Source organism: Pterocles gutturalis, unplaced genomic scaffold, assembly GCF_000699245.1.
Source record: "Pterocles gutturalis isolate BGI_N339 unplaced genomic scaffold, ASM69924v1 scaffold2708, whole genome shotgun sequence".
In the NCBI taxonomy this organism is placed as follows: domain Eukaryota; kingdom Metazoa; phylum Chordata; class Aves; order Pterocliformes; family Pteroclidae; genus Pterocles; species Pterocles gutturalis.
The window spans coordinates 36,638-54,095 of NW_010117734.1; the positions used below are offsets into that span (position 1 = coordinate 36,638).

At 49.6% G+C, this 17,458-nt stretch overlaps 1 protein-coding gene across 1 annotated transcript in view; it reads right to left on the reverse strand.

The window, feature by feature from the left end:
* Nucleotides 1-17,458, reverse strand: part of NRP2 (neuropilin 2) — a gene marked incomplete at its 5' end in the record, with an annotated part of 74,692 nt that overhangs the window by 13,480 nt on the left and 43,754 nt on the right. Inside the window, 3 exons of the mRNA XM_010075884.1 lie at nt 4,138-4,158; nt 6,582-6,678; nt 8,534-8,796. Coding sequence (XP_010074186.1) covers nt 4,138-4,158; nt 6,582-6,678; nt 8,534-8,796 — 381 coding nt within the window. The remainder of the gene's footprint in view (nt 1-4,137; nt 4,159-6,581; nt 6,679-8,533; nt 8,797-17,458) is intronic.

Below are 17,458 nucleotides of genomic sequence, written 5' to 3' on the forward strand. Positions count from 1 at the left end.
GAAGGGCAGGAGCAGGCAGCCCTCCGACCTCCTTCTCTACCTCCAGTGGCCATCCCGGCGCGGGGGAACGAAAGCAGCATATCCCTGCACCCCCTTGAGCAGCTGCTGCCCAGTGACCGGCTGCAGGGGGTGGCAGTGTGGGACGCCCCATGAGGGCTGCCACCAGCCCCCCGCCAGGGCATGCATGTTCAAGACCGCCCTGTGCTTCACTGATAACCCACGCTGTCTCCCACCATGGATCCAGCCGTCCGAGCCACCCCAGACACAGCCCACCGCCATCCCCAATGGATCAGCAACACCTCGCCTGTGCCTGACAGCACTGGGGTGCGGGGCTGACCCCCGGGAAGACCACGGGGCTGCTTGCTGTGCAGAGGCCACTCGTGTTTACACTCGGTGACAGCCTCTGCTTACATAGCACCTTGCTCCAGAGAGACATTTACAGGCGAACAGCCTCTCACACCACCGACACGCACCAGGCCCCGCTCGTGGAAACAGGCTGGGGAGAGGGGCAGGCGCGGGGGATGCTGGCGGCTCCCCAGCCTGCGGAGGAGCAGAGCTCCCCTCTGAAAAACAGCGGGAGGAAGGTTTCCGTGGCCTCCCAACAGCCGTTCCGTTGCCTGGTGCAGGGCTGGGAGTACAAAGGGTGGGTTTGGCCATAGAGGAGCATGTGCCATGGTACCCGCCTGCACCCCCTTACCCCTCTGCCTGCCTGGGGATGGGGGGCCAGCGCAATGTGCCCCAGATGATTCTGCTTGTGGGAAGGATCCCTGGGGGATCTTGAGGTGGCTGTGGGTTTGGGACAACCCCTGCTTGACTCTGACCAACTCCAGATGTCCCTGTGCCATAGCAGGGGCTGCAAGCATGAGGAGTGGTGCAGAGTCCCTCCTTGGCCCCTGTTTCCACACCTCACGGCCCTGCTGGGGAGACAGAAGAAGCCTGGAGAGTTCATTTAGCAACTGAAGTCATTAAGAAATCACACTCAGTTGTCTCTAAGCCTAATGAAGCCAATTCCCAACATTAATGATTGTTCTTCCTTACACTGTCAGCCACTAAATATAGATGCTCATTCACTCAGCACACAGTGCTGATGTTATCTGCTCTGTTTTTACTGGCTCTGCCACTCTCTGTAAGTTTTCTCTTATAACAGTGGAAAAGTTCTCTGCTCAGGGAGATGGAAAAAAAAAATCCATCTTCTTAATAATTTTTCCAATCCCCTTTGCCTTCCACCACACACACATGCCCTTCCTCATTTATTCACTCAGGCTCTTATCTTAATAAAGAAATGCCTCCTGCTGTTGCTGTGAAGTTTGTGGGTGCTGTGTTTATGCACAGCTTGGGACACTGGTCAGTAGAAACCTGGTTTAATCCTTACAGGGTGGATTATTTCATGTGACTGTGCTGCTGTGCTCATACCTCCAACTGGACCAGGCATAGCCCCCTCCTCTTCCCAACAGGGAAGACTCTACAGGGACCAGTTTTAGAGCTGCGCAGCAGAGACCAAAACCCAAAAGAAGAAAGAGCAAAAGTCATCTGGGGGAAAAAAAGGAGAAAATCCTTTCCAGAGAGCCTCCTAGAGGGCTGCCTGCCTTGCTCTGCCACTGCCGTGCCAGCTCGTACTCCTCTCCAAAATCACTGACATTAACTGCTGTGGACAAGCAACACAGCTGGGCTTTTCACAGATGGCATAGATGAAAGCAAGTATTACACTCATCTAACCTGAATGCCACAAAACCAGTGTCAGCCTCAACCCCTTAATTGCTATCTGTCATTCCTCCAGGGAACTATCCCTGTCTTGATTTCAGGATACCCAGTGTGGGAGAATCCACTAGTCACAAAGGCAAATTCTCCACACGGTTTGTCTCCACGCTCTTTAGAATAAGTCTCTTATTTTTAGCCTGGCATTTATCTAACTCTTTGCTTCCAGCCACTTGTTACACCTTTTCTTTAAGGGTGAGATGCATCAGCTCTCAAATGCAGCACAGTTTAAGCACACTTGACTGGTCTTGTAAGATCCCGACCCACTAGCTGAAAGATATTCCACCCACACAATTCTCTTATTATTTGCCTTGTGATCCTGAAGCCTGTAAGGTGCATATTTTCAGCTTTGCTCCCAAGCCAGGAGAGGAAGGATTTGCTATTATTTTTAATGGCATCTGACTTTCTCAGCTCATCATGTAATTGCAGGAGCGGGGGCTACAGAACATGTCAATACTTCCTGCACAGTCTTTCCTCGCCTGCTCTCCAGCCAGGGACTTCTTCCCCTCCTTTTGCCCTGTCCTTCAGTTGGACACCTCTGTCTTTCCCTCATTTTAATTACTATCTTGTGGTCTCCAATCTTCACTTCTTCATATTTTCCCTCCACATTAACTTTCCCTGGTCACTCTGTCCCATTTATTCATGCCCATCAGCCAGGGAAACCTTTTCATCCCTTTGCTGCAATTGCTCTCCGGTTGTGAGCAGTGCTAGGCTGTCCTCCAGGGAGGTAGCAATGGGCAGGAGCCCACGGGGACGAGCTGGTGAGCTTCTGTGTGAAGGGGAGGTGTCCCTGCAACAGCATCTGCCTGTGGTGCTCAGGGACCTCACTGTGCTGGGCACAGCAAACGCTGTCCCTACCCAGCCAGTGTCCCTTGGGGAATACGATGGGGAAATGGAGGCATACAGAAGGGCATGGGGTGAAGAGGAAAAGAAACAACGTGAGTTAGCAGGACTTTGGGGTAGATTCAATGTGAAGACCCAGAGATGACACGCATGTTACGAGCCCCAAAAGACAAGGATGGTGTCCTCAAAACAGGTACCAGATCAGGACCAGGAGACCACAGAGATGGTGTAAGTGACAAAGGGTTGTGAGAATATCACAGCAGCTTTTCAGTAACACCACAAGCCTGAGTAGCAGATAAATAAGCATCCTACAAATAAGCAAGTCCAAATTCCTAGTTGTTACACTCTGGGTAAAATACTGCAAAATACAGTGTTATGCCCTGCACATGCTATGCTCCACAGCCTGCCTTTCACCCCTGGAACAGTCATGCATGTGCCTTCAGTCTCGGTGTCTACTTCTCCTTTATGGCCACAGCTTCCAATGCACATACTCACCAGAGACAACTTTGCCCCTCACAAAAATGCAGCTGCTTCTAGGGTAGAGCCCAGCCATTTCTTACAGCCCACCAGCAGGGTAGAGGATGGGAAGAGCACGGACATTATGTCCAAGTGAAAGCAAAGGGTGCATTGACTGAACTGGCAAAACAATGTTCAAAGTTAAGGGGAGCCCCAAGTTTGCTCTTCATCACAACACAACCCCCAGACACATTCCTGAACCGGCAAGCAGGAAAACAAAATCCAAAATCAAAACAGGGAAAAAACTCTCAAACAGACTAAGCTGATCTTCCCTGCAAAAGCAAATAGCTTTTCTCACCCCAGAGCAAGGCAAACAGTATCCCCACTGACTGCTCAAAGAGTGAGGCAGTTTTTCCAGGTTCCTCACCTTTTGTCTTACTCTGTAGGTTTGAGCAGAGAAATGCTGGTTTCTATCCTTCAGGCTAGCATTAAGGTATTAAATGCACCATTTCACCTTGTTTTCCTTTTATTGACTGCAACCTTCAGAGCTCCTCATGGCAGTTTGCTCTCCCACGTCCACCTCCCAACTCCCTTCCAAGCAGAGCGGCCCCACCTTCCTTCGCCAGCAACTCCAACATCACCACTGCCAGAGCCTCCGTAAACTAGAGAACAACCTTACCCCACACTACTGTAAGTCATCACCACCTCATTTCACTTTTAACTGGCTACTGGTTTTTAGTTTAAGTCAGTTGATAACTACGCTTCACTCATCCTTTCCATTTTGGGCTCAGCTGCTCTGCAGGAGGCCAGGTACCTCCTGACGGCAGGTCTCCCAATGCTATTCAGCCCCAAGACAGCAGGTCTTGTCTGTCTGCCTGCTCCCTGTCACCTAGCAGGAGTCAGAGGGTGCCACCTCCTGCTGCTGCGGTGGGGGAGGTTAGCACACGCTTGCCATTTCACTGCTTAGAACATTTGCTATTTGTACAAGCACGCACATCGCTTTCCTTTGATGTATAAGCCCATGCCAGCAGGAAAAAAACACCAAGAGAAGTGCAGTTTTACCTGGAAAGTAGAAGTTCTCACCTGGGAAAGCTGTGATGGGTTCTGCAAAGGAAAAAAACCAAAAACTAGTATTGGAGAGGGGAATATTACACACAATGCTGCCACAGTTCATGTCTTCATTGATTTGCAGTGGCCAAGCGGAGCAGGCATGTGGCTGTGCCCCACAGAAGCTGCTTGCTGGGAACAGCGTGGGGTGCTAGCCAACCTCACCAGGATGGGAAGAAACCCTGTCTCAGCTGAGGACTGACCAGATGCCATAAGCTTCGACTCAGACACAGACTTCAGAGAAAAATATGTCTGAGGTTGAGGTCATTTGCATTCAGCTGGCTGGCCTGAGTCATCCAAAGACAAAACCCCACCTGGCCCAGTGATGAACCCCTGAAACCTCCTGAAATTTCCAAGAGCAGTTTGGTTTCTGGCTCAACTCTGGCATCATTATTCACACGGGAACCGCATTACTTCTGGGCATCGATGCCATGCTCCTCTCCACCTCACAGTGCCAAGAAACAAAGGCAAGTGATTTTTTAATTCTTTCAAGATACTTTGAAGAAGTAATCTATTACAAATTACTGGATCTGAAAAGCAATAATCAGTACTTATTACTGATGACTTTCTTGCAGAAGTAATAGACTTCTGATTATTTTTAGATTACTTCTGCATTATGCCAGTGAGTCACAGAAGCAGACTCTGGCTCTACTGAATGCTATGAAATCATCACTCAAGTTCAGAGTGAGAATGACACATTTGTCAAAGGAAAAAATTATGGTGACTTATTAGTGTTCTTTCACGATAAAAAGGAATCAGATTACTTCCCAGGATTACATTTGAAAAAACAGTAGCCTGTCCTGGAGTCAGCTATTCTCATGGCACTGACAGAGAGAGAACAGCACTGTATCTCTACCATTTCATTATTATTTTGGTGACATCGGAAATGACCCATGAGTTATGTTAAAGTTTGCAGTGGGAGCCCCTTGTTAGAAATGATCTGGAACAAACTATCCATATCAGTTTTAAGATTCTAGTTCAACTTCCTAGAATGGGACAAATAATTTTGTGTAGCAGTTTGGTGTTATTTTTAGGGCTGGCAATGCTTGAAACTTTGTACTTTATGAATGCTTTTGTTTTGAAATATTAAGCTTTGGGTTCATGAGGCCCAGGATACCGTAACACTGGAGCTAGGTGAATTGCTGAGCTCAAAAGAAGTTAGATAGGAAATGCCATTAGTGTTAATCATCAGTCTTGCTTCTCTTTAATGCCATAGAGGCAAGGGATTAAAACACCACTGTCAAGGCTCAAGTACAGGGAATTTGAGATATGGAGTATTAGCTCCTTTGGCAGATGGGAGACCAGCAGAGTTCAAAGCATCAAAGAAACTGCGATTGACGGTGCTCAAGAGCATCTCTGGGACAGTCCTGGTCCTCTGTTCTATTATTAATGCTGGTGTCTGCTCCATCTTCACCATTGCCTGCCTGCACAGGGCAGCAGACAACACAACCAGCCTTTCCCAGGCACAATTTGTCCCATGCCTCCACCCCTGAGATACAACCCCCTTGACGTGAGTGTCCATCCTGCTTGGGTTAGGAGGCACTGCGATCCTCCCCTCCCTCAGCAGAGGAGAGAAGAGCAGCTCCACTGAACGGGACTTTTCAATGCCCAAAGGGGAGAGAGGCTCTGCTCCGCCTGACTTTTTCCACTGACTGCAGGATGTGTTGGACACTGCCACTTTGTGGGTGTTCAATAGTGAAACATGCCTCCCCTAGGTCATGCAGAAGGACAGGGCCTCACTCTTGTGAGGTCTCAGCACAGACCCCACTAACTGAATACTGCTGGTCCAATGCTTGATTGGGATGGCTCTCAACCCACACCCAAGCAAAGTGCTAAAACACACTTTTTTCTTCCTCGGGGTTTTTTTTTTGGTTTTTTTTTTTTTTTGAGCCTCTCTGTCTTTCACATTGAATGAACCCACCTGGCTTTTGGCCTGGTTTGGGGAACAGTGAATTCTAGGACAAAAATTTCTTTTGTTATTCGGTTAACATTGCTGTAAAACCCCTCTGCTATTTTATTTCTTATTACAGAAGACTCCTTTTGAACTCATCGGCCCCTCTAAGCGTGTAATACTGACTGACAGCTGGTTTCTTTTGTTCAGCACTTTCCTTTTAAATTTGATGTATGTCCTTATCACACCGAATAGTCCTTGGTAACCCTCAGCTGCTATTTCAGCTTTGCGTAGCAGAGACATGTGCTTCCTGCCTCTCACACCAGTGCAGAGCCGCTGTCCCCCAGTGACTGATTCCATCCCCCTCATTTCTTTCATGGGCAAGGAAAGTCCCAGCTGAGATCCAGAAACTCATGGTAACTCAAGCAGGGGAGAAGCAGTGGCCTACTAGCAGCCTGCAAATGAAGGCTTTCCAGCCCCGGCTGTCCCCACCAGCATCCCCGACCCCACGGCTGGACATAGCACGTACCCATGCAGTTCTCCAGTGGGATGTCGGTGCCTAGCTGGATGTCATCGAGGGCCAGCCCTCCCGAGTGGCCGTTGCGTATAAGTCCCTCAAACACAATCTGTAAGAATTCAGGACAGAAATGTCAATGTTAAGCTGGGAGGCAGAGGGCGTCTGCTGTTCCTGAGCAGCCACCCCTTCCCCAGAGAAAGCTGCTCTGCAGGGATGGATTTGGCAGAAAGGTCATTACCTGGCCTGGCAGCACTCTGCTTGCAATTTGTTCAACTAAATGTCTCTTGCATGGAATAAAGACTCAGTGAATCAATGTTCGGCATCACAGGCCACCCCCTGGCCCTTGCACAAACGATGCAAGTGGCCTAACACTGACTTACAGCAGCAGCAGATTTGGCCCATGGTATTAAGTGGGCTGTGATCAGAAAACGGAAGGGAAGGACACAGAATGCACAGCTATATTAACTGTAAAGTGCTGTTCCCATCAACATTACATAAGAAGTATTGAAATGTTAGAGGAGAAGGGTCAATTTATTCCTACTTAATCACAGGCAAAATATATTTACAAAAATAAATAGTCTCATTAGCTCTAAGAACTGCTGAGTGGAGAGACTTGCATTATTTACATAATGATGCTGTTATTTAGCTAATGCCGGTATATTCACGTTTAACACACAAAGTAGTCAGCCAGTGCCCATCATTTTTATCTGCAGGCATATTGTGTTTACTGGTATTTTATTAAAAAGCCAAACACACACTTGCAAACTAGTCATGCAGCTCTGGTGCAAAGCTTTTGCTTTGTATCTCCCTGACTACTCTCAAGGGTCCAAATAATTTCCTAGAGCTATATATTTCACAACCCTCCTCCCTCCATTTTAGATGCCCCTTATCTCCAGAGTGGCTGGGAAGCCCGATCCTATGCCTGCCTGCAAGGACACCTCCTTGAAGGGCTGGGTGTCTGTCTGTGCACAGGACAGAGTGTCAGAGCTGCTGGTCCCAAGTGCAAGCCATTGACCCACACAGGAGGCAGCAGTATGGAGGGGGGGATGGTCAGTAGCCTGAGAGCAGCAGCTCCCCGGGTCCGGGTTAGGGCTGGGAGCCAGCCAGAGCAAGGCTCCCCGCTGGGGTGGTCGTCAAAGTGCTGCCTTGGGCCTCCTAGTGAGTGTTTCCTTCTGCTGTGGAGGGTGCTGGATGCCATGCTGATGCTCATTAACAAGTGACAACAGCAGCCCTGGCTCCCCAAGCAAATGGCGTGCTGCCCAGAAGGGCTAACCACGCAGAAGGCACTCCTGGAAGCAGCAGCCTCTCCGTGGGGCACTGGCACGGTCATGCCAGAGGAGTTCAGGCGGCTGCGGTGAGCAGCGCGGCTCCCTCCAGCTCATCCCTTCTCTTCCACTGATCTCCCACCAGTGAGACTGGGATCGCACAGCACTGCACCCAGCCCTCTGATCTAGTCTGTGGTATCCGAGAAGCAGATTCACAAACAAACCTGCATTCCCACTTCCTTCTCCCATGCCAGTGCTTGCAGCTGAGCGTGGAGGAGAGCTGTTTGCTGCCTACCCTTAAGAGCTGGCTGTGCCTCCTCCCAGCTTCCCACCTCTGCTGGCTGCAGGGTTTAGGTTTGCTCCCTGGAGCTGTGTACCTGCCTCTGGTCAGACTAGCTGATGACCATCAGTTTCAGGGGGGCAAAAATGCACAAAACAAAATGGAAAAAAAAAAAAGGGAAAATATTTGTGAAGTGGGAAATTTGAGGAATATAAAAGGCAACAGGCTGAACAAAGCCTGTGCAGAAGACAGGCACTCTCTGAATTACAAACAGTGTCGTTTAGTTACTATAGTAACCCCAGAAACACAATGAAAACAGCTACATTCCCTAATGATGAATGGGCCCTGGCTCTGAAACACTGAAATAAAGATGCTGGAGATACCTGCCTGGTCCAGTACACCTTCCCTGAGCATCTTACCCTGTACTCCATGTCGTAGCTCGGCAAGATGATGCGGCCTTCCCTCCACTCCTCCCCTTGGTCCTCCATGATGACCCACAGTGCCTTGTGCTCCTGGCTGGCTTCCCGCCAGACCCGCAGCATCACCCCGTTGCTGCCCCACGCCTGGTACTGGAAGACCATGCAGACAGCACTCCGGGGCAGATAGATGGTGGGGCTGATGAGCCGGGCTCGCTGGCCTTCCCTCCTTCCGCTGCTCTGCAGCTGCAGGTAATTCTTACCATCTGTTCAAAGAGCAAAACACCATTATATTATTTTCTGCTGCCACTTGCAACAAGTGTCTCCCCTCCTGCCAGGTGGCGTTGCAGTGCTGGGCAGGCTCTCACACGCCTGCCTGCAGGAGCAGGGTCTTACAGCAGCATCCTCTGTGTGCGCAGTGAGCCATGCCACCGCTGTGCCCTGCGCAGCCCGGGCAGGGCATCGAGGAGCACACTTCCCTCACCAGCCACCACCGTCGGGAAGGAGATGGACAGCAAAACCAGAAAGTGGTTAAGCTGAAGATCCACATAATCAGGAGAAGTTAAAGAGCAGTTATTGTCAGAAGAAGTGATGCCACGGTAATGACATTGGCGGAGGGGTGTGTTTATTCTGCTGAGAGCTTGCTCAGTGAATAAGCTTCAGGTGCTTTTTTGTAACTGTCAGTACTGAAAACTCATCTTGGGATGGGGATCTCAAGCTGTGTTCATCCTGCCTCTTTTCATCCCCAGCAGTTAATACTCCACAATCAGGATCTGGCTGACAATTTTGTTTTGTGGGTACGCATGACAAAATGAAAGCCTGGCTCTCGATTTTTCTGTAATACAGCAAAACAGCCCCTAAAGCACAGCACAGAGGAAAGATGTGGTCCCAGTGAGTGAAGTACACACAGGTGACAACTGAGTAGTGGCAAACTTGAAGGTTGCTGAAATACATACAAAGGGGATTCACTTGCTTTAATATTACATTTAAATTGTGCCATGCTTTTTGTCAGTCCTCAGGGAGGAGATTCAGTATGTTTGATATCCCAGGAGAAGTTTAAGGCTGAGACTGGAATTGGAGATACTTGATCTGAATACCAACAGCAGCAAAAGCCCATGGATACAAATCCCTGGGGATGGCTGATTTGGTCTGGAATCAGTGGTTTCCAGCCCTGTCTGATGAGAAGCCTCCTCAAGGAGTTTCTCATCTGCAGCTTGGATGCCTGAAGTCCCTTAGCATGGGCTGAAAGGCAAGCGTGTAGCTGATCTGATCCTTACATGTCCCCCGCCCCCCATCACCAACAGCAGGACAGAATCCCTTGGGTTGCTCCGACTGCAGCACCTGCAGCACAAGGTGACAAAGACAGGCCAATGACAGATATCGCCGTATCTTGCATTTCACTCGGCAGGATGAACACGCTTGCTCTTGCTACACAGTGGGCAAGTGTCACTGTAACTTCACGCCAGCATGTGCGAGCCCTGCTGCAGCCAGGACCTCTGCCCCAGGACCACACCTAAGGTTCTCTCGCTTCCTTTCCCCACTTCTTAGCCTGCTTCAATTGACAGGCAAAGCCCTGAGCAGCAGCTTGCCTCCTGCTTGCCCTGCTCCCTCTGCGGCTTCAGTGCCCACAGCAATGGCAGAAGAGCAGCGTCTGCACTGAGAATGTTTGCAAAGTGCACCCAAAACACCTCCAAAACTTAAACCAGAGAGACCTGAACTTAGAGCTCAGTTCCTGAGTGTGAAAACACAGGTCCCACCCAGGAAACAACAGCTGACCTCGTGCTGCTCAGCAATCTGGTGACATCCCAGCCCAAGGGAGATGGATCAGTGGTTGCACAGCCACTGGCCCTGCCGCAAGTTTGCCACTACCGCAGAGCCAGGCTGAAACCAACCACCGTGAGCTACGCAGCTTTCTAAAATAAATTTAGGACAAGACAGCAAAAAGATTTGCCATCACTCCACTCCTGGGATATATGATCAAAATATTCCAAAAGTGTATCCAATCCATATGAACTTTCACTGATTTTGCTGCGTGAAGGACAAATCTGTCTCTGACCGGCGACATAAAGAACATGCAACATTTTCCAGAAATATTCTCCAGCACCTATGAAAAGTACTTGGGCCACTTGGCACTTTATGCCAACAGTAGCAGAAAAAAAGATTAAAGCATGTTTGCCCACTCCTGCTTCAGTGAATCACTTGAAAAAGTACCATGCCGTTCTCTAATGGAGGAGCATTCTTGTGATTTGCCTCAGAGTGGTAGTGGTGGAGGAGGAGATGTGGGAGATAAACAAGTGGAGGAAGGGAAAAAAAAAAAGAACAAGTTGTACTCCACGTCTAAGGAGTGATAAGGCATAATAAGTCATCAAGGTCTCCTGAATTAAATTCCTCTTTTTGTAATTCACTACAAGCCTCTTCAAAGAAAAAAAGCAACAACACAAGAAAAAAGCAGCAACAACAAACAAGGTGGAAGAGCAAATCAGACTGTGATCATACAATTATCTCACAGCTGAAATGGTCTCGCAGGCACATCTTTAACAAAAGCACCAGCCAGGCTCAAGAGTGATCAAGATGCAGATCCTCAAGAGTTCAGGACTGATCTCTGGTGCCGGTGTCTAGGCAGCCTGATTGAGTGCAGGGATGTGAGCCATCCTTGGATCCACCCAAAGCCCACAGCTGACCACAGAGGACAATGTTAATTGTGCAGCTGGAAACCCCCCCATGATCCACACCCCTCACTGGGAGCCAGTGGTACCCAGCATCCTGCCTGCACTGCTTCAGCAAAAGAGCCTGTGCGCCTCTGAGTCACATCCTTCCCGCCAGGGATGACACCGACCTCTGGTTTGTTACCCTTCCTATCAGGCTGTGAAATCTAAGAAACTCCTTAACTGCAGCCAAAACCAACGCCCTCCTCAACCACACGGGCTCCTTCAGAGCCACGGTAGCCCTCTCAAGCCCTGCATCTTCTCTGCTCCCTGCCCAGCTCTTGCTGGGGCCCACAGAGCTCTCCAGGACCTCCCGGGCAGTCCCAAGGGCTGCAAGGAGGCTCAGTCTTTGGGTGACGAACCCAACTGCTCCCCTGAAAGTAGCAGTGGGTTTGGGCACCATGCGCTTCTGCTCCTGGTACCAGCTTCTGGAGCAGAGAGCTGAGCATGAGCAGACACGACTTTCTGTGCCACTTGAAGATGAAATGGCTGGATCACTCTATGGCTAGCTGGACCTTCTGAAAAGCCCCACGAATTTGTTGAGACTGACTGAACAAGGGCACTGTGGAGCTAATTGTTGGAACAGCATGTGAGAGCCTGGTGGTTCCAGCAGTCGCTCTGTTTGATAAAGTAAATGGAAGCGTTTGGCACAGAAAGCACCTGAAAGGCTGATTTCCCCTGTTAAGACACTTGAAGGGAGACTTGCAATGATGAGCTGATCAATTCTTCCAGGATCAGAAATGCATTTTAATCTCCTTCCCAGAACTCCGCTTTGCAGCCTCTATTCCAGCTCACACAGCAGCTACATCCCCCACCGAACTGGCACTGGTAGTTCGAAGCGCTGGCTCAAGAAAGGCAGGACAAACCTGCTCAGGCATTTTAACCTACTGCTGTTTTTGCAACTGATGCTACGGCATAAATCTCATGGAAGATTTATGGGATCATCTGGAGGTAGGGGAGCCAGAGGAGTATGAACACGCAACCATCCCCAGCCAGATGATGGCAGAATCGCTTGTATGTGCACGGCAGTGAGTCCCGGATAAATCACCAGCCAGGCCCTGCAAACAAACCATCTGGCCAATGCAGTTTCCTCTTGGCACGCCCGTTCCCTCCTGCTAGCAAGCCATCTGAGAGGACTTTAGGGGCAGCAGTGGATGAAGCCTTGTGGTTCGTGTCAGGCTGCAAGCACAAGCCGCAGCAGCGGCTCCCTCTGCAAGGTCAGCCTACCTGTGCTTGGGTCCTGCACATCTCACCCCCTCTCCCAGGAAAAGCACCTTTCCTCATTTGTCTCACCAGCACATCTGGAGGTTTTCCAGCAAAACATGTTAGGCAGGATGTACACAAGCAATTACTGAGATTTCAGATTCCCTCTGCATTTCCCCCTTGCTGGACATCATTAAGTTACAGCTGCTGGTCCTATGGAGGACCCACACTGAATTGCCTTTACTTACATCCCTCCAAAGGTCACCGCACTCTTCATTGCAGAGCTTGTTTCATGGTGTGTGTCCTGGGTTAAGCGGCAAACCCATCACAGTGTGTTTTAGTGGCAGTGACACAGCCCACCAAGCAGCCACCTCTTCTCTGCCAAATCCCATGGGTGACACCTATGCTCCAGGCCCTGCCTGCTGCCTGCACAGCCCCAAATGTCACCCCAAGCGCGCTGCGTCAGGGCCAAAGGGATGTCCCAGAGGGGCCTGATCCCGCCATTCTTCTGTGGTGGGTGAGCTGGAACTCACATCAGCCCTTGCCTTTCCTGGTGAGTGGATCAGCTCAGATCCCCTCATGACTGCATGTTCCTCTGGTAGTAGGGGGATGGCAGCTGCATGAATATGCAGACTGAAATTGGATAGTTATTATATTTTTATTTTTTTTGGCAAATCATGCAAATTCACCTCAAAAAGCTGCCACTGTAATTTCAGTGACAGGCCTCTCCTCAATGACAGACTTTCATTTACAAAGGGAAATCAATCCTCCGTAAAACTAATACTTATATTAACTAGATCACTGCGTCTGCTGGAAAATCCCCTCAATTTTGATTATGTGTTAATTAGCCTGCCAAGTCCTTGCCATTTCAGTCTCTAAATCAGTCTGTGAAAAGGCATAAAACCCCACACCTGCCCAGAACCAAGCCCTCAGCCTGCTCTCTGGAGCCCTTCTAATGGATGGGCCATTATATTCTCTCTCTTAATTAACCCTCATGTCGCCAACAGCGTGGCACAATTGTGAGTCCTGCTGCCTCCCCCTGGCAGCGCAGGGAAGGCACAGTGTCCCTGACAAACCAAATGTCAATTAGAACCTGACATTTACGCTAAGTGAGCTGCTTGTCACTGTGCCCCTGCACCACCAGCCTGGCAGGCACCCTGCATGCCCTCACACGAAAGGCTGTGCACAGACCCACCCATGCCCAGCGCTTGTGCATGCACAATTAAAGGCATTAACCTGCTGAGCCGGCGCTTCTGCAGTATGTGCTGTGCACAGCGGCTTGCCTGCATGTGCGCACGCTTTCCCCAGTCGGGCTCTGTGACTCACAGGCTGCTCAGTCATTGCTGCGAAGTGATGGAGTGATGATGCATGTGCTAAGATTTGCGAGACAGTGTCTTGCTTTCCAGAGAGCATTCCAGCCTGGTTTTATAGGCAGTGTGTGTCACTGGTGTTTGGGTCCAAAAAGTGACTAAGGACTCAGACAGCGAAGAAACACATGAGCCCCAGAGGAATGGTTTCTTCCCCTCTGCCTCCAGCCCAAGTGAGTGGGCGCTTTGCTGGCAATGCAGGGACAGACTGTGGCCATGCGCCTTCTCTCAAGAAAGACAGTATGGGTGTGAGGACAGCCACAGCCTAGCCTTAGCCCATGGCCAGGGCTCTTGCACAACCCAGCCGACACTCAGCAAACCTCCCATGATCTGGGTGCCAGTGTGTGCCAGCTCCACTGTGCTGCGGGCAGTCAAGGCACTTTTTAGGGTTTGCTGTCCTCACTGTGCAAATGAGGGTCTGAAGAGCCATGCCCAGCTCAATCTGCACCACACATGTAGGGAGCGGGGAGAGACAGAGCTGGGTATGTGTTCTCCTTCCCACAGCATGCAGCTGCTTGCTCATTGCACAGAAGTGCTTGACTTTCACACCACCCCACATGCAAAACTCCCTCCTACTTCAAAGGGGGCAGGATTGACCCTAGAGGTCAAAATGTGTCCCCAAGGCACAAGCCCTGAGAGTAAGTCTCAGGAGAGTAAGTGCAGACCCAATTCAGTCCAGCCCTGCTCCATTAACACCATGAAAACCTTTCTGCTGGTTCGGACAGAGTAGGATCAAGGCCTTCAGGCAAAAGTTCTCATGGATTGCAAGAAAAATATTAAACTTTCCCTTTTAAAGATCCCATGGGAAAAACACAGGAATGGTAAAGGGTCACCATCGGCTTAAAAACAGCTCAACATTTGTTTTCCTTAAAAAATAAGCTCTTACAAAACTTCAGAGCACTACAAATATTCCTCTGCTGGAAACACTTTGAAACAAATAAACCTTTCCCTGCAATGCCTGCAATGTGAATGAGCAGCATTCCAGACCCTCCAAGCCAGTGAGGCCAGAGCCCACAACAGAAGCTCTCGGTGGGTTTTTGCAGTCCAGCCCAAGAGCTATGTGGTCAGGAGAGCTGCAAGGTTAAAATCGCTTCCTTTTCTGCGTGCATGTACAGCTGCCAACATCTGAACAACATGGAGTTCACAATGCTGCCAGGGCTCTGACTCTGCTGCTGTGCTCACCTGAATGAGAAGCAGCACGTGGCAGAGGTGCAGACCCCACAGTGCTCTTCTAGGACCACAAGGTATTTACTTAATGACTGCAAGAAGAGGAGAGGGGAAAAAAAATGGGAAAAACACACCGATTCCAGCTTTTCAGTGCTGGCTCATTAGTGTAGCATCACTGACAGCAAAGCAACTGCACCTACCAGGTAAGGATACAACCCAGGATCTTTACACCCTTCAGGATCCAGACCCTGGTGAAATTCAAAGACCGTGAAGGGTTGAGGTGCCCAATTTATCAATACAGATTTATTTTCAGGTCTTAAGACCTCTATCTCGACACCAGTGGCACATTGCCATTGCATGCAGCAGGAGGGGGGATGAAGCCTCATTGAAATCTGAACTTGTTGCTCCTTGAAGCTTGGTAGGTGCAGCTAAGGGGAATCTTTCTACAGATGGGAAGCATCTGAAAAACCATAGAGGGAAAAATCCTGGCAATCTCTCATGGGGGCACGGAAAAGGGAGTATTTTTTAGGCTTGCAAAGGGCAGGGTAACAGCTGGAACCATGCTGGGTTTCCGAGTTGGGCACTTTGGGTCCACTTTCACCAATGGGGTCCCCAGACCTGTAACAGGAGCCTGCAGGAGAGGACATGGAGCTAATCCATGGTGTGAAGAGCCCAAGGAACACAGGGCTAAAAAAAGAAATGCAGAGCTGCCTGAAAGAGTATCTTGGAAATAAAAATAGTGGAATGAGAGCAGTGGGTGTCTTGTCAGTCCCGAGAAGAAGTTCTACACGCCAAAGATGAGGAGGAATTGCATGCAGTGCAGAAAATGAAATCAGGAGATATCTGAGGAATTCAGGCCTGTCTCTCAGCAGACTTTTCTAATCAAGTGCCTCACAGAGGATATTTCACCATGGTCATTTCCTTCCCCCTCCCTCTCTCTCTCATGCAGACTGAGCCAGGGCTCCTCCTTTCATTATTATCTTTTTTCCCTTTTAATTTTAATTTTTGTTTTGCCATTTTCAGAAGAAATAGAAACACATCCCACATGGCTTAAAGGCACAGTGCATTTCCTTGGTACTGCGGAGCAGCCACAGCTTCTATCCAGGGCCAGAACCTTTAAATCAGAGTAAATTGGGCTCCAGCAGCTTTGAGTTCCCGTTAGCTTTTGCCTTGCCCCTAAGCCAAGAACAGCTGCTCTCCTTCACCCAACTGCTCACCCCAGGGTGGGGAATTCATAAGAAAAGACCACCCTGAACAAGGGCTTTTCACTCCTTGTTCCCTGTAGTCTGAGGATGAATGTTCTAAGTAGAAAAAAAGTGCTGGAGGGAGTGTGAGGGAAAGGCAGGGGAAGAATGGGGGAGTGTGAACCAAACAATGCCTCGATTCTGTCCCCGCCAAGGGGCCGGCATTGCCTCTTTTTCATGTTTCTCAAGTTGCTTTTAAAAGCTGTGCGGGGAGGAAAAAAGCAAATAGTTGTTTCCCTTTTGTGTCATGTCTTCTTAATTTCTAAGAGCAGGACCAAAGCAAGGCGCGACACGATGCCTTTGCATGCGGACCCCTACGCAGCCTCGTACTGTGCGGGCACAGCAGCTGGGAGGACATGTCCCTGCTCGACCCAGCCAGGAGGCTGATCCCATGGCAGTGCCAACAGCTATCCCCCAGCCTGTGCCTGGTGTCTGCCGTGCCTGGCAGGGCCTGAGTGCCTGCCTGCACCTCGTCAGTGCCTGGCTTGGCACAGCCCTGTAAGGGAGAGCTCTCCTTGCTGGCACGAAACCAGATCACTGAACTCAGCTGCAAAACACTGCCGCGGACACAGGATGAGGTTTTGCAAATCATAACTGAGAAAGAGAAGAAAGGGTAGAAGAAGGGCACGCTGAGCTGTTTGAGGCAGCAGCAGCCTCTCTCGGGCTGTGCACACACACGCGCACACACACACACACACACACGTGTGCGCACATTCAACAGTCTTCTAAGAAACTATAGCCAACTAATTGTAGGGAGACTCGGGGGAGAGGAAATGAAATGAAAAATTGAGTCCAAGTTATAAAAATAAGTAATTTTTATCCTACTTGCAGGAGGCTTATATTAATTAAACATTATTACAGTGAATGAGATGGGGAGGGTTATTAAGTCTGGGGCTGTCTGTAAGTGTTCTCTCCTGTTGCCTGAGGCTCCACTGAGCTCCAGATATTAATCTTCTAAAGCACTCAAATGCCGAAGAGATAAACACTTGAAATATGAAAATGTTTTTTCTCCATAGCAGGCACTGTGACCCTATGTCACACCAAAGAATTTGTCAGATGTCCATATAGGCTGCACTTACAGCATTACTGTGTCTCTTAGAAAAATGCCGAGCACCTCAGGAGCTGAAGGGAGAAATGATGTGTGCATTTGTGTGGGGGTGATTTGTGTGTGGAGATGTATCAGATTCTCCTCTTCCCATATGTTTCTGGAATACATATTTTCCTCTTTAGCACTGCCTACCA